This window comes from Mizuhopecten yessoensis, unplaced genomic scaffold, assembly GCF_002113885.1.
Source record: "Mizuhopecten yessoensis strain PY_sf001 unplaced genomic scaffold, ASM211388v2 scaffold8557, whole genome shotgun sequence".
Taxonomy (NCBI): domain Eukaryota; kingdom Metazoa; phylum Mollusca; class Bivalvia; order Pectinida; family Pectinidae; genus Mizuhopecten; species Mizuhopecten yessoensis.
In genome coordinates this window covers 150,139-163,487 of record NW_018407607.1, presented here as the reverse complement: position 1 = coordinate 163,487, position 13,349 = coordinate 150,139, and the positions used below count along the sequence as shown (strand labels likewise).

Sequence of the window (13,349 nt, the reverse complement as noted above, 5' to 3'; positions counted from 1 at the left end):
GTACCCTACCCACACTCACAGCCCGGAGCTAAGTATATGTACCCTACCCACACTCACAGCCTAGGACTAAGTATATAGCTTTGGCTAGGTACCCTACCCACACTCACAGCCCGGAGCTAAGTATATGTACCCTACCCACACTCACAGCCTAGGACTAAGTATATAGCTTTGGCTAGGTACCCTACCCACACTCAGAGCCCGGGGCTAGGTTATATTAAATTACGAATGGGTACCCCCACCCACACTAACAGTCTGGGGCTCGTTCACAACTAAGGCCTGGTACCATGCATGCATTTGCTCACAGCCCGGGTTATACTTTTACAAGTTATACTATTAACAGCCGCACACTCCAATCACACTCACAACCCGAGGCTATATATGTAGTCTATCAACAAGAACTAATAAGTCATTTTGATGTTTTCTTATACATATGTACATGTTAATCAATCATCTTGATATCGTGAAACACCGAGTGCTGTCCGTACCTGTACCAGGACCTATCTAAAGCGTACGTATGGACACGAGACTGACCTACTCGGTTACTTACCCAACAATAGTATCTTGATGACATTCTGGTCCGCTTTGGACCAATTCTGTAGCTGCCGGTCAAGATCTTCACTACGGGCACGTGCCTTTAATTCTTCCTGGTCCAGACTTAAGCATTGGCCCATAGTAACACGCGACTACATGTTTCACACTTGGTTGTAAAGTTGTACTATTATCACTGGTAATGATACACCTCTGTCCTCACGTGGAGAACTATCAACATCATCAACCCATTCCTCCAAATATGGTAATATCCGAATTAGAAAAAGAAAAACGTATGAAATTTCCTGAAAAAAATGCTCGTATAGCCAAAAAATGGTCTAATGACATAAGCGTTCAGCTGTCATGATCGTCTTCCGTGTATATCCTGTGTTTACAGTGTAATCACCTGTCTGGCTATGATCGCCTATACATATATCGCGTGTATTGGCCCAATTTTTAGTATGTAATAAGGTCAGTGGGCGTTTCCATGCGCCAAAACGAGGCTACTTGCGGTGTAGTGAGAAATAATGCCCCTAGTACATTGTGATGGGGACAATTAATAAACTATAAATTAAAATATCGCATATTGAAATCATTCTATCAGAAAGTCATGTAACAATCTTTAAATTGATGTTCATTAAAAAATATGTCTATTGTATCTTCATAGATTTTATATAACTATTTTCCTTTCGTGTTTTTTTTTTTCAAATGCCACACCATTTAACTTTCAACGCGAAATGGAGGCCAAATCGAAGTTAATTTAATATTGTTCCAAATAAATTTAAAAGTTTGGGGACTTTCCCATGCAGTTGAGATATAAACATATCTGTTGCGGCTGGATATATTAGGTAAAATATTACGGTGACATTGTAGTTGGCATAGACCTTTTTTGAACCTACGTTTGGCTTTTGACTTTCAAAATTGTAACATTATAACACAAAAAAGACATTGAATTGGTCTTATGTTGACGTTTTGTTTGTTAATAAGATCACACTTTTATATGTTTTGTTTGTTAGTAGTATCACACTTTTATATGTTTTGTTTGTTAGTAAGATCACACTTTTATATGTTTTCAGAGAATGGTTCAACATGTAATTATTTACCCTGAGCTAAAATCATCCGAGTCCGATCAACATGGAGTGAGGATCTAACGCAATCAAAAGTGTCTTTTCTTCACTGTGAAGTGAGCAATCGGGATGTTTTTGCTCCATTATAAAGTGTGAGTGTGCGTGATCATATAAGTTCTCAAGTAAAAAACAATATATTTTAGAATAATAAAATCTATTATTATACCTTCTGTTAAAATCTCGTATTCTGATTGGTTGAGAAAGATGTGAACATTTTCAATGTTACTTGCTCGTTTTATAAAGATAAAGAAGACATGGTGTTATTCCAAAAAATATCACATGCGCCAAACGTATGCGTGCACGATTCGTCCCAGTGCCAGGGTGTTATTCCAAAAATTGTAACATGCTCCGAATGTATGCGCCCCTGGTTCATCCCAGTGAAAACTTTTCTGAATTTGTTTGTTTGATTTTGTTTAACGTCCTATTAACAGCTAAAGTCATTTAAGGACGGCCTCCCATGTGTGCAAGATGCATGCGTGTAGTGTATGTGTGTGTATTTTGGGAGGCTGCGATATGTTCGTGTTTGAAACTTTTCTGAAACGTTTGTCGACCTTTAAAAATGATGAAGTGGTGAAACACCTTAACATGACATTCGGTACAATAAAATAAAAATCACATTCATGAGAGGGCGATATTGCATATTTTCACCCCTCGGAAACCATTGTTGTCCTCGGCTTCGCCTCGGTTAACAATGCTTCCTTGGGGTGAAAATTTGCAATATCGCCCTCTCATGAATGTGATATTTATATATTACCTGTAACTGAGCAAGGTCGGGTTATCTCAGTCGAGGGGTAAGATTCTGTAACAAAATTCCAACCGAGGCGTAAGCCGAGGTTGGGATGTTACAGAATCTTAGCCCGAGACTGAGATAACCCGATCTTGCTCAGTTACAGGTAATTGGTTTTTTTTTCTCGCACCTTTTAGTTCGAAAAAAACTATTCAATCTTGCTAAAAACTACAAGTATCCCGCCTTGGGCCTCAACTGATAATGACCTCTTCACTACTTAAGCTACATTTGAATGCTTCCGCGTAAAAACGTAGTCCGTCCTTACATAGATTACAACGTATTTTACAGTATAGATTATATTTTATCTACAACATCAAATAAAACGACAAAATAGAACATTTATAATGCAAATTGTCAATTTCAAGCAGTTAACGCGCGGATAAATACATCGCAATGTAAATATTCCGCGAAATGTCACGTAAAGGTACAAGACAGATCGGACAAGATAGAAAAATCTAGCATGGGGTATGACGTGGGATATCTGTGTCTGAGGTGCGAGAATTACTAGTCCACTGATCTAGTAGATTAAAGTGTATCTGTTATCTGTATTAAAGTATCTGTTGCTCGAGTATAAAATCATATACCTGGTAGACCTCTGCTGAAATCAACCTAGGACATAGTACAAATTTTGATCTAGCAGCTATATCGGTGCACGAAGAAAGATAACTCGCTTTAACGCGTGTCATAGACCGGATATTATAAGTCAGGATAAATATAAGGGAGTACACCGCTTATTGCAAAACAGACACATTTCAAACGAGCTGACTTCAACACAAGACAACGCTAGTATATGTATAGATGAAGGTTGATATGGGAAGTAAAGAAAAGCAAGACGAGCATTATGTGATGTTTGAGACAATCTCGTGACATCAGTTGATATATTCTTGATTGGAAAGGCTGTGAACTGAAAAAGGTATAAGGCCTATCGGCATAAATGTATTATAGATGCAGGACATTTCATCAGCTGCAATATATTATTGTGGTACTATACTTGAAAGTGACAACTGCTTATATGTGTGAGTTCAATAAGCCATGTCAAGCACATGAAGAAACCTGTGAACACCGAACATGAAAACACTCGCATCACTCTGTTTATGTTTTTTAACATCTTTATTGTCGATAAAGTTCACCAGATGGCGCTGAGATCCATTACTGGAATATTGGCCAATCAAATTCGAAGATTGGAGTTGGCGGCACATTTGATGCTACCTTTTGGTGGGAAGTCACTTTGCGCCAAGAAGACCCGAACGAGTGGACCAGATTTTTTTCTGAACGACATACCCTTACAGAAAATGTTGGGTTCCAGTCAACTGAAAACCATCAAAGGAAAAGGTCTGTACACAATTATTTAAAAAAAAGTGTTCCGAAAAGGTCGGATTATTTAATAAACAATTTATTAACGCGTCTTGGTGCGCTCACAGTGTCGGTGAACTGTTAAGCCTTGTAAGGCTTGTAGCTTTTATTTTTTGTTTAATGTATTCACTATCCTTTAAATCATCTGTTTTGTATTGATGATTTTAACGTGATTTCAATTGGTCTTTTATTTTATTCGATTTTTCGTCTAATTTACACTATTTAACTGAGTTCAAGTCTAAACAAAGGACGGACTGGAATAGAGGAAAATAAATATGAAAATTTAATTTAATCGTCAAAAAACGACAGATTCCGTACAAAACTAATTCTTTTACTTTTGGATGGAATTTACATTAAATTCTTGTTCATAAAAAAAAAAAAAAATTGCAAAATTTTGCACTGACTATTAATGGGGAAAATCAAATAATAGGAAAATCGTCATTCAATTAACTTACTGATATTTTTTTAATTAAAAAACTTCGTTTTAGAAATCCTGGAAAAGTTTAATTAATTGTATTTGGTCCAGAAAATTAAGGGTCGAAGAATAGATCGAAACAGAGACTAGCTTTCAGACTTGAACATGTTTTTTTGCCAGTTCTTGGGAGCTTGTCTCTGCCGTCGGCAAAATCATATCCGATTGAAAAAAGGCAGACCAGTGGCCTCTCATGTTATGGGAGTACCTCGAAAATATGCCTATAGATACACATTGGACATCGGATATAGGCCTAGTGTAATATAACGTTACTAGGTCAGCTTTATATATTGTCCTTTTGCAAGATTCTGCCCAATTTTGTTTGTATGGAGTGGCAAAAAAGACACTTGAATCTTCTGAGCCTTAGACCATCAACTGATCAGATCAGGTCGGGGAAAACCACTAACTTAAGTATAATATGCAAACTCGCCTATTCTACGCCAATAGGGGTATGGATTTGCAACTAAAAGTAGCCAAAATCACTTTAATCGGTAATACAAATGCAAAAATAAATTCTAATTGCATGTGGGAACGTACCAAAGATAGATGCAATACTTCCGGTAAAGTTACACCAAGTTTCTAAGTAGACAACGCTTTCAGTAAACATCTTTTAGCAAAATATTATTTTCCTTGTCGTAAATTAATGCGATTTTTTAAAATATCTTGCAAAACTTACTGTTACCGCGATTTGGGTTATTTTTAGTAACAAATCCATATTCCAACTGGCTTATTATACGCAGGTTGGTGGTTTTCCCCACCCTGCAGATACCAGAGAGACAGACTCCAGCTCATTACCACAATCACATGATACTATGAAAGCTTTAGGCCACAGACAAGTCTGTCAAACTTAGGAGAGAGGAAGATCACAGTATTTAATAATTAATGTGTGCAAATATGTGTTGTGATCAAAGTTTTTTTTTAACTTATCAGTACGAATGAATTTATTTTTCATGATCATATGTATTACCTGCTTGCAGTGTTTGAAGAAGAAGATCTAACTACTTTGCTCCCGAAAGGAAAGAAGAAATGCACTGTAAGTTGTTAACAGCTGTATACAACTTTGCAACCTTATTGTTAATTCTGAGTAAGAATTTTGAATGAAGTAATTGTAATGCTAGTTCACAAACTAATTTCAACTACTAGTTAAAAACCGTTGTCGAGTGATTTGTAGATTTAATCAATAATTACAATTAATGAAAAACATGTAACTTGCTACCAGTTATATTTAACAATTGTAAGTCATGTGAAATGGTCCAGTTCATTACTCTTTTAAGGTCATTCAGATTCACAAGGTTCCATTGTTGTACATTCCATTTGTCATACATAAAAAAAAATCTTATTTTCAATTTCTCAAGAACTGTCGGAATCTCCCCAGATAAAGTGATTTACAATTGTAAAGTTGTAAAATTTAGGTAAAACCCCCACTGAGATAACAGAACCATTAAACAACATTTCTAAAACTTATTGGATTTTCATCAACATTCTATAAAATGATCTGTAGATGATGGGGATCATTATGAATCTATACTCAAAATATTCATGACCTTTAAGTGGATTGGTCCAACTATCATCAGAATTATCTTTAGATGATGACCAAAAGGGACTACCTAGAACAGTACCTGTACAAGTTTGTTTTGTTTTAGATCTCTGTAGAAGGCAATATTGGATGTGGAAAGACAACTCTGCTAGAGTACTTCAAGGAATCGCCAAATGTGCAGGTTTGTAAATATGTGTCAGTACATTGACAAAATTAAAGTTTAATGATGGTGTAAAGGCTATGGGTAGTAATCCTATAAAATATATACATAGTTTTAATTTGTTTAAAAAAAGGAAATAGTTGATAGTACAGTATATCTAGCTCTCCATTGTGTGTGAAAGCAACAGCATTGAAATTAGCCAGAGTAAGTCGGGTGTCTGGCCCAAAGTAAACTAGGGCTGTATCAAAATTTGACATTGTATTCACTTTTTATTGGAATTGCTCATTTCAGTCATTTGTCACAAATTAATTTGTTACCTTTTTTCAGCTACGTTTTATTTTCCCAGGGAAAAAAATCTGCATTTTAAACTGAACTTTGTTTACTGTTTTCATGTTCATCCAATTATAAATCAAACCTTCTAGTCCAGAATGGTGGCCACAAAAAACAGTCTATCCATTTAATGTTTTCTATCATTTATGGGAGTAAAACAACATTGTAACAATCTGTGTGACTTTCCTATATATGTATAAATCTGGTTTTCGTACAAATTCAGTATGTTTCCGTCAAGCCCAGTCAGTTACATGGAAAGCAGACATTTTATTATTTATTGTACGGAGGTTTTGACCTTGGGTTTCACATAACCTCAGTATATAGATAGTATGTTACTTTCACAAACTTGTCTCTAGAAATAGATGACATTATACAGTATAACATGGTACTGAATTGTGTTTAAAATACAGATTTGTGATAAAAATTGTAGAGATCAAAGTCAGTTATTATGTTAAATAATAGAACTGAAGATAATTTTCTTAATGTCAGACTGATTGAAAAGCTGATGTACATGCATATTCCACATATATATATAAGTGTATTGTGTTATTTATTTAATTTCTATGTATAATTTCAGGCTATTCGAGAACCTGTGGAACAGTGGACCAATGTTCAGGGCCACAATGCATTGGTACGTCTGGTCACAATCTCCCTTACATAGCAATACATTTATAAAGGAGAAATTCAGTTGTATTGTTAATTTTACGTTCTATTTGTTTCTTGATGGTAGGATAATTTTGTATGTCACCCTGGTACAAAACATTAGCTACTTCCTACCAACTTAGCAAGGGAGAAATATTTCTCTCCAACTCCTTCAGTAGATTTCGCACAAGACAAGTAAACCAGAGGTTCTGAGTTTAACTCCTATAAAAAGCTTTGAAAAAAAAAATGACCTCTGTTACATGTGGTATATATAAATATGTACAAGTTTCTGTTAGTCTATTACCTGAATGACTTAATCAGTTATTCAACTACCTTTACATAAACCCAAAATTTACAACAGTGTTCATGATAATCAAGGCAAGCAAAACACCTTAACATGGTTTTAAAGGATTTATAAAATCAGTAAAAAATGACATTTATAAAACAATTCTCCATACTCACCTATATAAATTTCAAATCTTGAGTCAGGTTTAAGCAAGTACGCAAGGCCTTTTAAATTGTGTTTACTCGTACAAAGCCTTTATTAATTGGTCTAGCAAAAATTAACTGAACTGGTTATGACCAGTGGCTAAATCAATCCATTTGAAGTATTTGTTAAATATCATTTTAGATTATATTTGCTAGTTTGATTTGTTGCAAAATTATTCAAGAAGTGATTTTGTATGATTTAGATTATTTACATGTGTGCTTATTGTATAGAAAGGCTGAAACACAACAAGCAATATCAATCCTCATTAGTGAATTCTATTATTTAGATGAATCATAATCACTGCTTGATATGTTAACAGGCCCTTCTGTACCAAGATCCAAAGCGATGGAGCTTCTCCTTCAATCTGTATGCCCAGCTGACCAGGATACAGATGCATGTATGTCCTCATGTGAGTATTGAGTACACCTTTAGATATATCCTAGCAACAAATCCATGTTTAGTGTTTATCCTAGAACTAAAAGTGTGGAATCTCAAAACTATGTACAAGACATAATTGTTTTTGAGAATTTCAGACTTTGTGTGGTTTATTCCAAATTACAATAATGAAATATTGAAAATATTAGGGAAAATATTGAACTTCAATAATGAAAATGAAAGAATACAGACAACTGCTCATTATACAAAACTGAATTTATATCAACAGCTTTTCTGCAGTGTCATTGTTTTTCCAAGAGATAATCTACAGAATAAGTACACGTTAGATCTTGGATGTGTACAATAGTTTTAACTTTTACGTCTCAATATTTTAGGAAAAACCTGTGAAGATGCTGGAGAGATCATTATTCAGCACACGATACTGCTTTGTGGAAAATGACTACGTCAAGTATGTAACTCGCAAGTTTGTTAATATTCACTGATATAGTGAACGCCATATTTTGTATGTTTGAAAGTGAATACCTGGACAGACGACTTGCTTCTTGGTAGTGAATTCAAAGACGGAAAGACTATTAGTGTTTTGTAGTAAAGACCAGGACAAGAGGTTTTAGTGTTTGGTCTTGAATACTACAATAGTATGACTTAGTGTTTGGTTGTTAATACAGGACAGAATGTTTGGTAAAATGATGCGAAAACATTCAGTGGAAAATGTAATACTTTTGTCATGCTTATTTCATGATTGCTGTCTTAAATCCTATTTGGAAAAGTGTTTCATTTTTGTTTTCAGCAAAACTATCAATGGACTAGAATATGCCATTTTGAACCAGTGGTTTGATTTCTTAACTCAAAGAAAAAGCACAGAACTGGACCTGATAGGTAAGTTGGATTCCAGTATCCAATCTGTAATAATTCAGAATTTTTCCTTTTCAGGGCTAGGTATTCCAGATATGAAATAATAAAACATAAAGGAAATAAGGAAAGGCACTATTTTGGAACTCTCTACCACCAAAAAAACCCAATTAATTCTTTTTTATTGACGCTGTCTATACAAATATTTGAAAGATATGTATCTTGCAGAATTTTCTGATCAATAATTATTGTGATTTTGAAAAAGGCTAGCTATAATAATGTCAAAGAGAATAAATAAATATCTCAAAATTAAAATGTAAATTATTATTTATGTTTCAGTGTATTTGAGAGCTGATCCCAGAACATGTTATGACAGAATCAAGAAAAGATCAAGAAAAGAAGAAGTTGGCGTACCATTTGTAAGTTTCAATCTTGATAAACCTTGCCGAGGAAATAAAATATTTGAACCTGGAGAAGAAGAAAGAAAAAAAAAACTTGTTCAGTAGAATGGTACCCAGATTCCTAACCAAAAATAGTTTTTAGCACTGATTGACTTGTGTATTCAGAAAGTCTTACCTCTGGTATGTTAAACTGAAATTATAAACTAAAGCAGCACCACTTCAAAACTACAGACCTACTAGAAGCAAATGTCAGCATTGCCTTTGTTGGTGAAATGATTGCATGTAATCATTTGTCAAGGATTAACCAGGAAAAAATACCCCAAGTTCAAATTGGGGAAAACCAATAAAACAAGGAACGTTCAAAAATATTCATAAACTGTCCATTTTGCTTAAAGTTAGTTGCTAGTTGATCCTGAAATCAAGAAAGTGTCCAACACCTGTTGGTATCCACTATGTAAACAAACTACAACAATAAGAATAAGAATAACCCAGCCACTTGAATATTTCTGATCAATTCAATCATGCAACTCTTAACGCAGAAGTTTGAGTTTCTGGTTGAAAAAGACCACAGAAGAGGCTTTAATGTAGCATCTGGTTAATATCCTTTAATGTAGCATATGATGAAGCTGTTATAATATTACATTTGTTTGTGTGTAACTCTGTACAATGAGTTTACAAGTATAACCAATAATTGGTACCTTTGATTTCAAACCTTCTGAAAGTAAAGACATGAATATTGAAGGAGTTTCTTGTACAATTTATTAATCTGTTTCCTAGGAGTTGATTCAGAACTTGCATGATCTACATGAAGAATGGCTGGTGCATGAAAGAAACTACAAGTCTCCTTGTCCAGTGCTGGTAGGTATTGAATTAACAACAGGCCTTAAAAGGAAAGATGGGGAACAAAATTTAGGCCTGTATTGTAATGGAGCTTGTTTTCATAACATTAACATATATATAACTAGAATATTGCATCACAACAACATAGAAGAGAAAATCAGCTGTGTTGCAGTTTAGATGACCAATATGGACATTTTTCTTAAAGATTTCTTGTCATGCTGTTCTTTAATAAATTATGATGATATTAATGCAATTAACATTTAAGTATTTCATAATTGATAAAATAAGGGTTTGTTTAAAAGATTACCTTTGTTTTTATACAGATTCTTGATGCTAACAACGAATATACTCATATGACAAAGTTATACGAGGACAAACGACAAGAGATCTTGTGTGGGTATATATGAAGGCAGGACTGAGGCCACGAGAGAGTGGCTAGTGACAAGTAGTGATTAAGACTGGAGCTTCAGTATTGATGTTGACAACACCAACGAGTCATTAACTCCGCCCAAGATTGACAGTGTTAGAATACTCCAATACAAATATGGCACCAGTTGATTGTCCGAAGTTTATCGAAACAACAGCATTTCCTGTGAACCGTATTGACCGTCATCTGACAGCAAGTCATTATTCTACTGATCTCATTTTCTCTTGTATTTAATTTAAATATGTAATGTGTATGACACCAAATGATCTAACAGTTCATTTCTTCAACACTGGTTTTTGTTATAATGAAACAGAAAAAAAAAAATTAGTCTTTGTTCTTGTCGGAGACTATTTTAGTATAATGACTGCCTTTTACCAAAAGTGTTCATGAACGACTAAAATTCAATATCAGACATCCTGCCGTCAATTTCGGTGAAAACTGGGGTCCATGGAATTTGGAAATTTTGTGCTCCAAACTGAATAAATGTTGAAAGTTGGGGAATATTACTTTAAATGTGTAATGGATATGAGGAAATGTTCAGTGCCAGACATACCTCAGTTAAAACTAGTTCAAATATTGCTAATATGGTCAGAGTGTTCAGTCGCAGACATACCTCATCAAACTAGTACAAATATTGTTATAAATGAGTAAACGTTCAGTACTAGACAGTACTCAGAATTAACTAGGTAATTCAGATTTTGTTTTAGACGAGAAAATGATCTTAACCAGATTACCTCGGCAGTTTATTTTACAAATCGTTGTTTAATATTAAATAGTACTAGACATAACCCTGTCACAGATATGATATTGTCAAACCAAATCAAATTGTTCATTGATTCCGGTGTAGGGACAGTTTTAATAAAGGTTTTATCAAGTTTTAACTAAAAAACTTTCTTAAAAAAAAATCACCTTGTCCATTTTACATCTTAAGTTTTATCAAGATTCTTTATTTATTTTTAAATGTTTTTAAAGCATGTTTAAAACTGTATCTGGTATATGAAGAAGACAAAAACTTCGAAGTCGGGCTATTGATATTCCGATTTTTGCGGATGTTGTGGCCTGAAACTAGTTAGTACTTGAACTTTATTTCTTCTATTCCTCTTTCTATCTCTTCAATCTGTTAAATGCTCATTTTTGTATTTAACATACACTGGTACACTTGATGTAAGACTATTTTGAAGATATATTGATGACGCTGTTTTCAGTATGAATGTTTAGTCAGTGTGCTTGGTTGTAACTACAAGATGATACTTTACCTTCAGAAGTTGGTAAGTTTGCGTGTATGGTTTTATAAGTCGTAATGAATGGAGTAGTGCTACAGTTTTAGTTATTTTGACACGAATGAAATCCAATGTATAAATGATTTTTTTTTTATTGAAAAAAATGGTTGACTCCACTGGTTTTATTCAGGAAACCTGTTTGTTGATTTTGTTACATTTATGAATTTGTTGTGTGTATGTGAATGGACTCTTTGTCGTGAATGTGAAAGTGTATGTATGGAGATCCCAGTGTCGTGTGGCCAATAGACTAGAATATCTTGGAAGCCTTATTTTCATTGGGACCTACAGTAAATGTACTTTTCAATACTATAGTTATTTATAGGTAAATAAATATATTTAAGAATAATAATCACTTTGTTTACTCGTCATTTTCAACAACAATATCTACCTTCAGTCAAGCTTTATGAGCTAAATGCCTGTAGACTATAGTTAAGACTGTATTACTATATACTGCCGACTGTATTACTATATACTGCTGACTGTTTTACCCATTGTCTGTATACGGTACTATAGTTAAGACTGTATTAATATATATATACTGCCGACTGTTTTACCCATTGTCTGTATACAGTACTAGAGTTAAGACTGTATTACTATATACTGCCGACTGTTTTACCCATGTATACGGTGCTATGATGGAATAATGTGTTGGATACTCTCTGCATGGTATTTCTGTGAGGTACTGCTCTAATGTTGGCATCAGATCCATGTTATTGCAAGCGGGCAAATACAACACATTTCTAACGATATGCAGAAGTTTTACATAATGCTGGAGTAATACATGGGAAAGACATCCCATGCATTAAGTTACACCAATATTAGTTATCTATCAATATAACTAGACCAATGCTGAATTACCTACATACTGCCTGTTTAAAGCTTCCAACTAGGAATTCAGCATCTTTTCCCTGGGACAGCAATGTGTGAAACCAATTATTTTTCTATGTATCGAAAGATCCACCCAAAAATGAATAGAGAAGGGTAGCAGAGTACAGTAGAAATGGCCTGATCCTAAAAATAAAGGGCATGGATAGCGGATTTATCCTGCACAACACACCTACATATATATATATGTTTATAAACTACATTTTGTTTAGATGACTGAATTTTTTTTTCAATAATTGTTTTCCCCAGATTTGGGTCTTGTGAAAATCATGGTTACCACACCAAAAATTGCAAAAAGTCTTGATTTTTAACCAAAAATTTGACCCCCGCAGGTAATATTTTTTTCTTTAAACCTGTCTTAAATTAAATTTTGCCTGCTCGGTAACAGAAATACTCGCGTTTTAGCATAGGTCATTACGGTGGAGTTAACACATGTGCTGAGTACAAAAATAGACTACATGAAATGCAAGCTTTTGTTTAGACACAGAGTTGTAAATGCTCAAAATTGTAGTCTCGAACCATTTTTTTTTTTTTTTTTTTTTTTTAATTATAGTCCACTTCATCATGTATATGCTGATTTTTGTAAAAAAAAATGATACATGTAATATTACAGGGGTTATTCATTGTACAAAACTATCTCCCATGGCCACCATATGCTACTGTACACTGCTACTGTTTTGACACATTACAAAAAAGTATTTACCTGTCAATTTAGACTTTTTGCAGAGACATTGTGAATGGTTATGTCACAATCGTGTTTCTCAAAGAAGGGTATTTTATTAACACAATTGAGTTTGTAACCTTTATTAATCATTATATTGGCAGGTGTTTTGACCAACAAGGCT

At 34.1% G+C, this 13,349-nt stretch overlaps 2 protein-coding genes across 2 annotated transcripts in view; one reads left to right on the top strand and one right to left on the bottom strand.

The window, feature by feature from the left end:
- The window catches only part of LOC110456187 (guanine nucleotide-binding protein G(o) subunit alpha-like), a 36,289-nt gene extending 35,326 nt beyond the window's left edge, over positions 1-963 (bottom strand). The window contains exon 1 of the mRNA XM_021506765.1: positions 548-963. Within this exon, the coding sequence (XP_021362440.1) occupies positions 548-671 (124 nt within the window). The 5' untranslated portion in view covers positions 672-963. The remainder of the gene's footprint in view (positions 1-547) is intronic.
- A 2,204-nt stretch (positions 964-3,167) lies between these two features.
- LOC110456186 (thymidine kinase 2, mitochondrial-like) lies at positions 3,168-11,968 on the top strand. The gene is made up of 10 exons (XM_021506764.1): positions 3,168-3,774; positions 5,245-5,300; positions 5,911-5,985; positions 6,872-6,925; positions 7,746-7,835; positions 8,197-8,270; positions 8,610-8,698; positions 9,011-9,090; positions 9,850-9,930; positions 10,236-11,968. The coding sequence occupies exons 1-10, from the start codon at positions 3,486-3,488 to the stop codon at positions 10,317-10,319; spliced, it is 972 nt and encodes a 323-aa protein (XP_021362439.1). The 5' UTR covers positions 3,168-3,485; the 3' UTR covers positions 10,320-11,968.
- The last annotated feature ends 1,381 nt before the right edge of the window (positions 11,969-13,349 follow it).

What these genes read in the sequence shown, in the direction of transcription:
- LOC110456186 (XM_021506764.1), top strand. Translation starts at nt 3,486, where the DNA reads ATGAAGAAACCTGTGAACACCGAACATGAAAACACTCGCATCACTCTG. An exon ending in GTGGAAAATGACTACGTCAA is followed by an intron (nt 8,271 to 8,609) that starts GTATGTAACTCG and finishes TTTTGTTTTCAG; the next exon opens with CAAAACTATCAATGGACTAG. An exon ending in AGTCTCCTTGTCCAGTGCTG is followed by an intron (nt 9,931 to 10,235) that starts GTAGGTATTGAA and finishes GTTTTTATACAG; the next exon opens with ATTCTTGATGCTAACAACGA.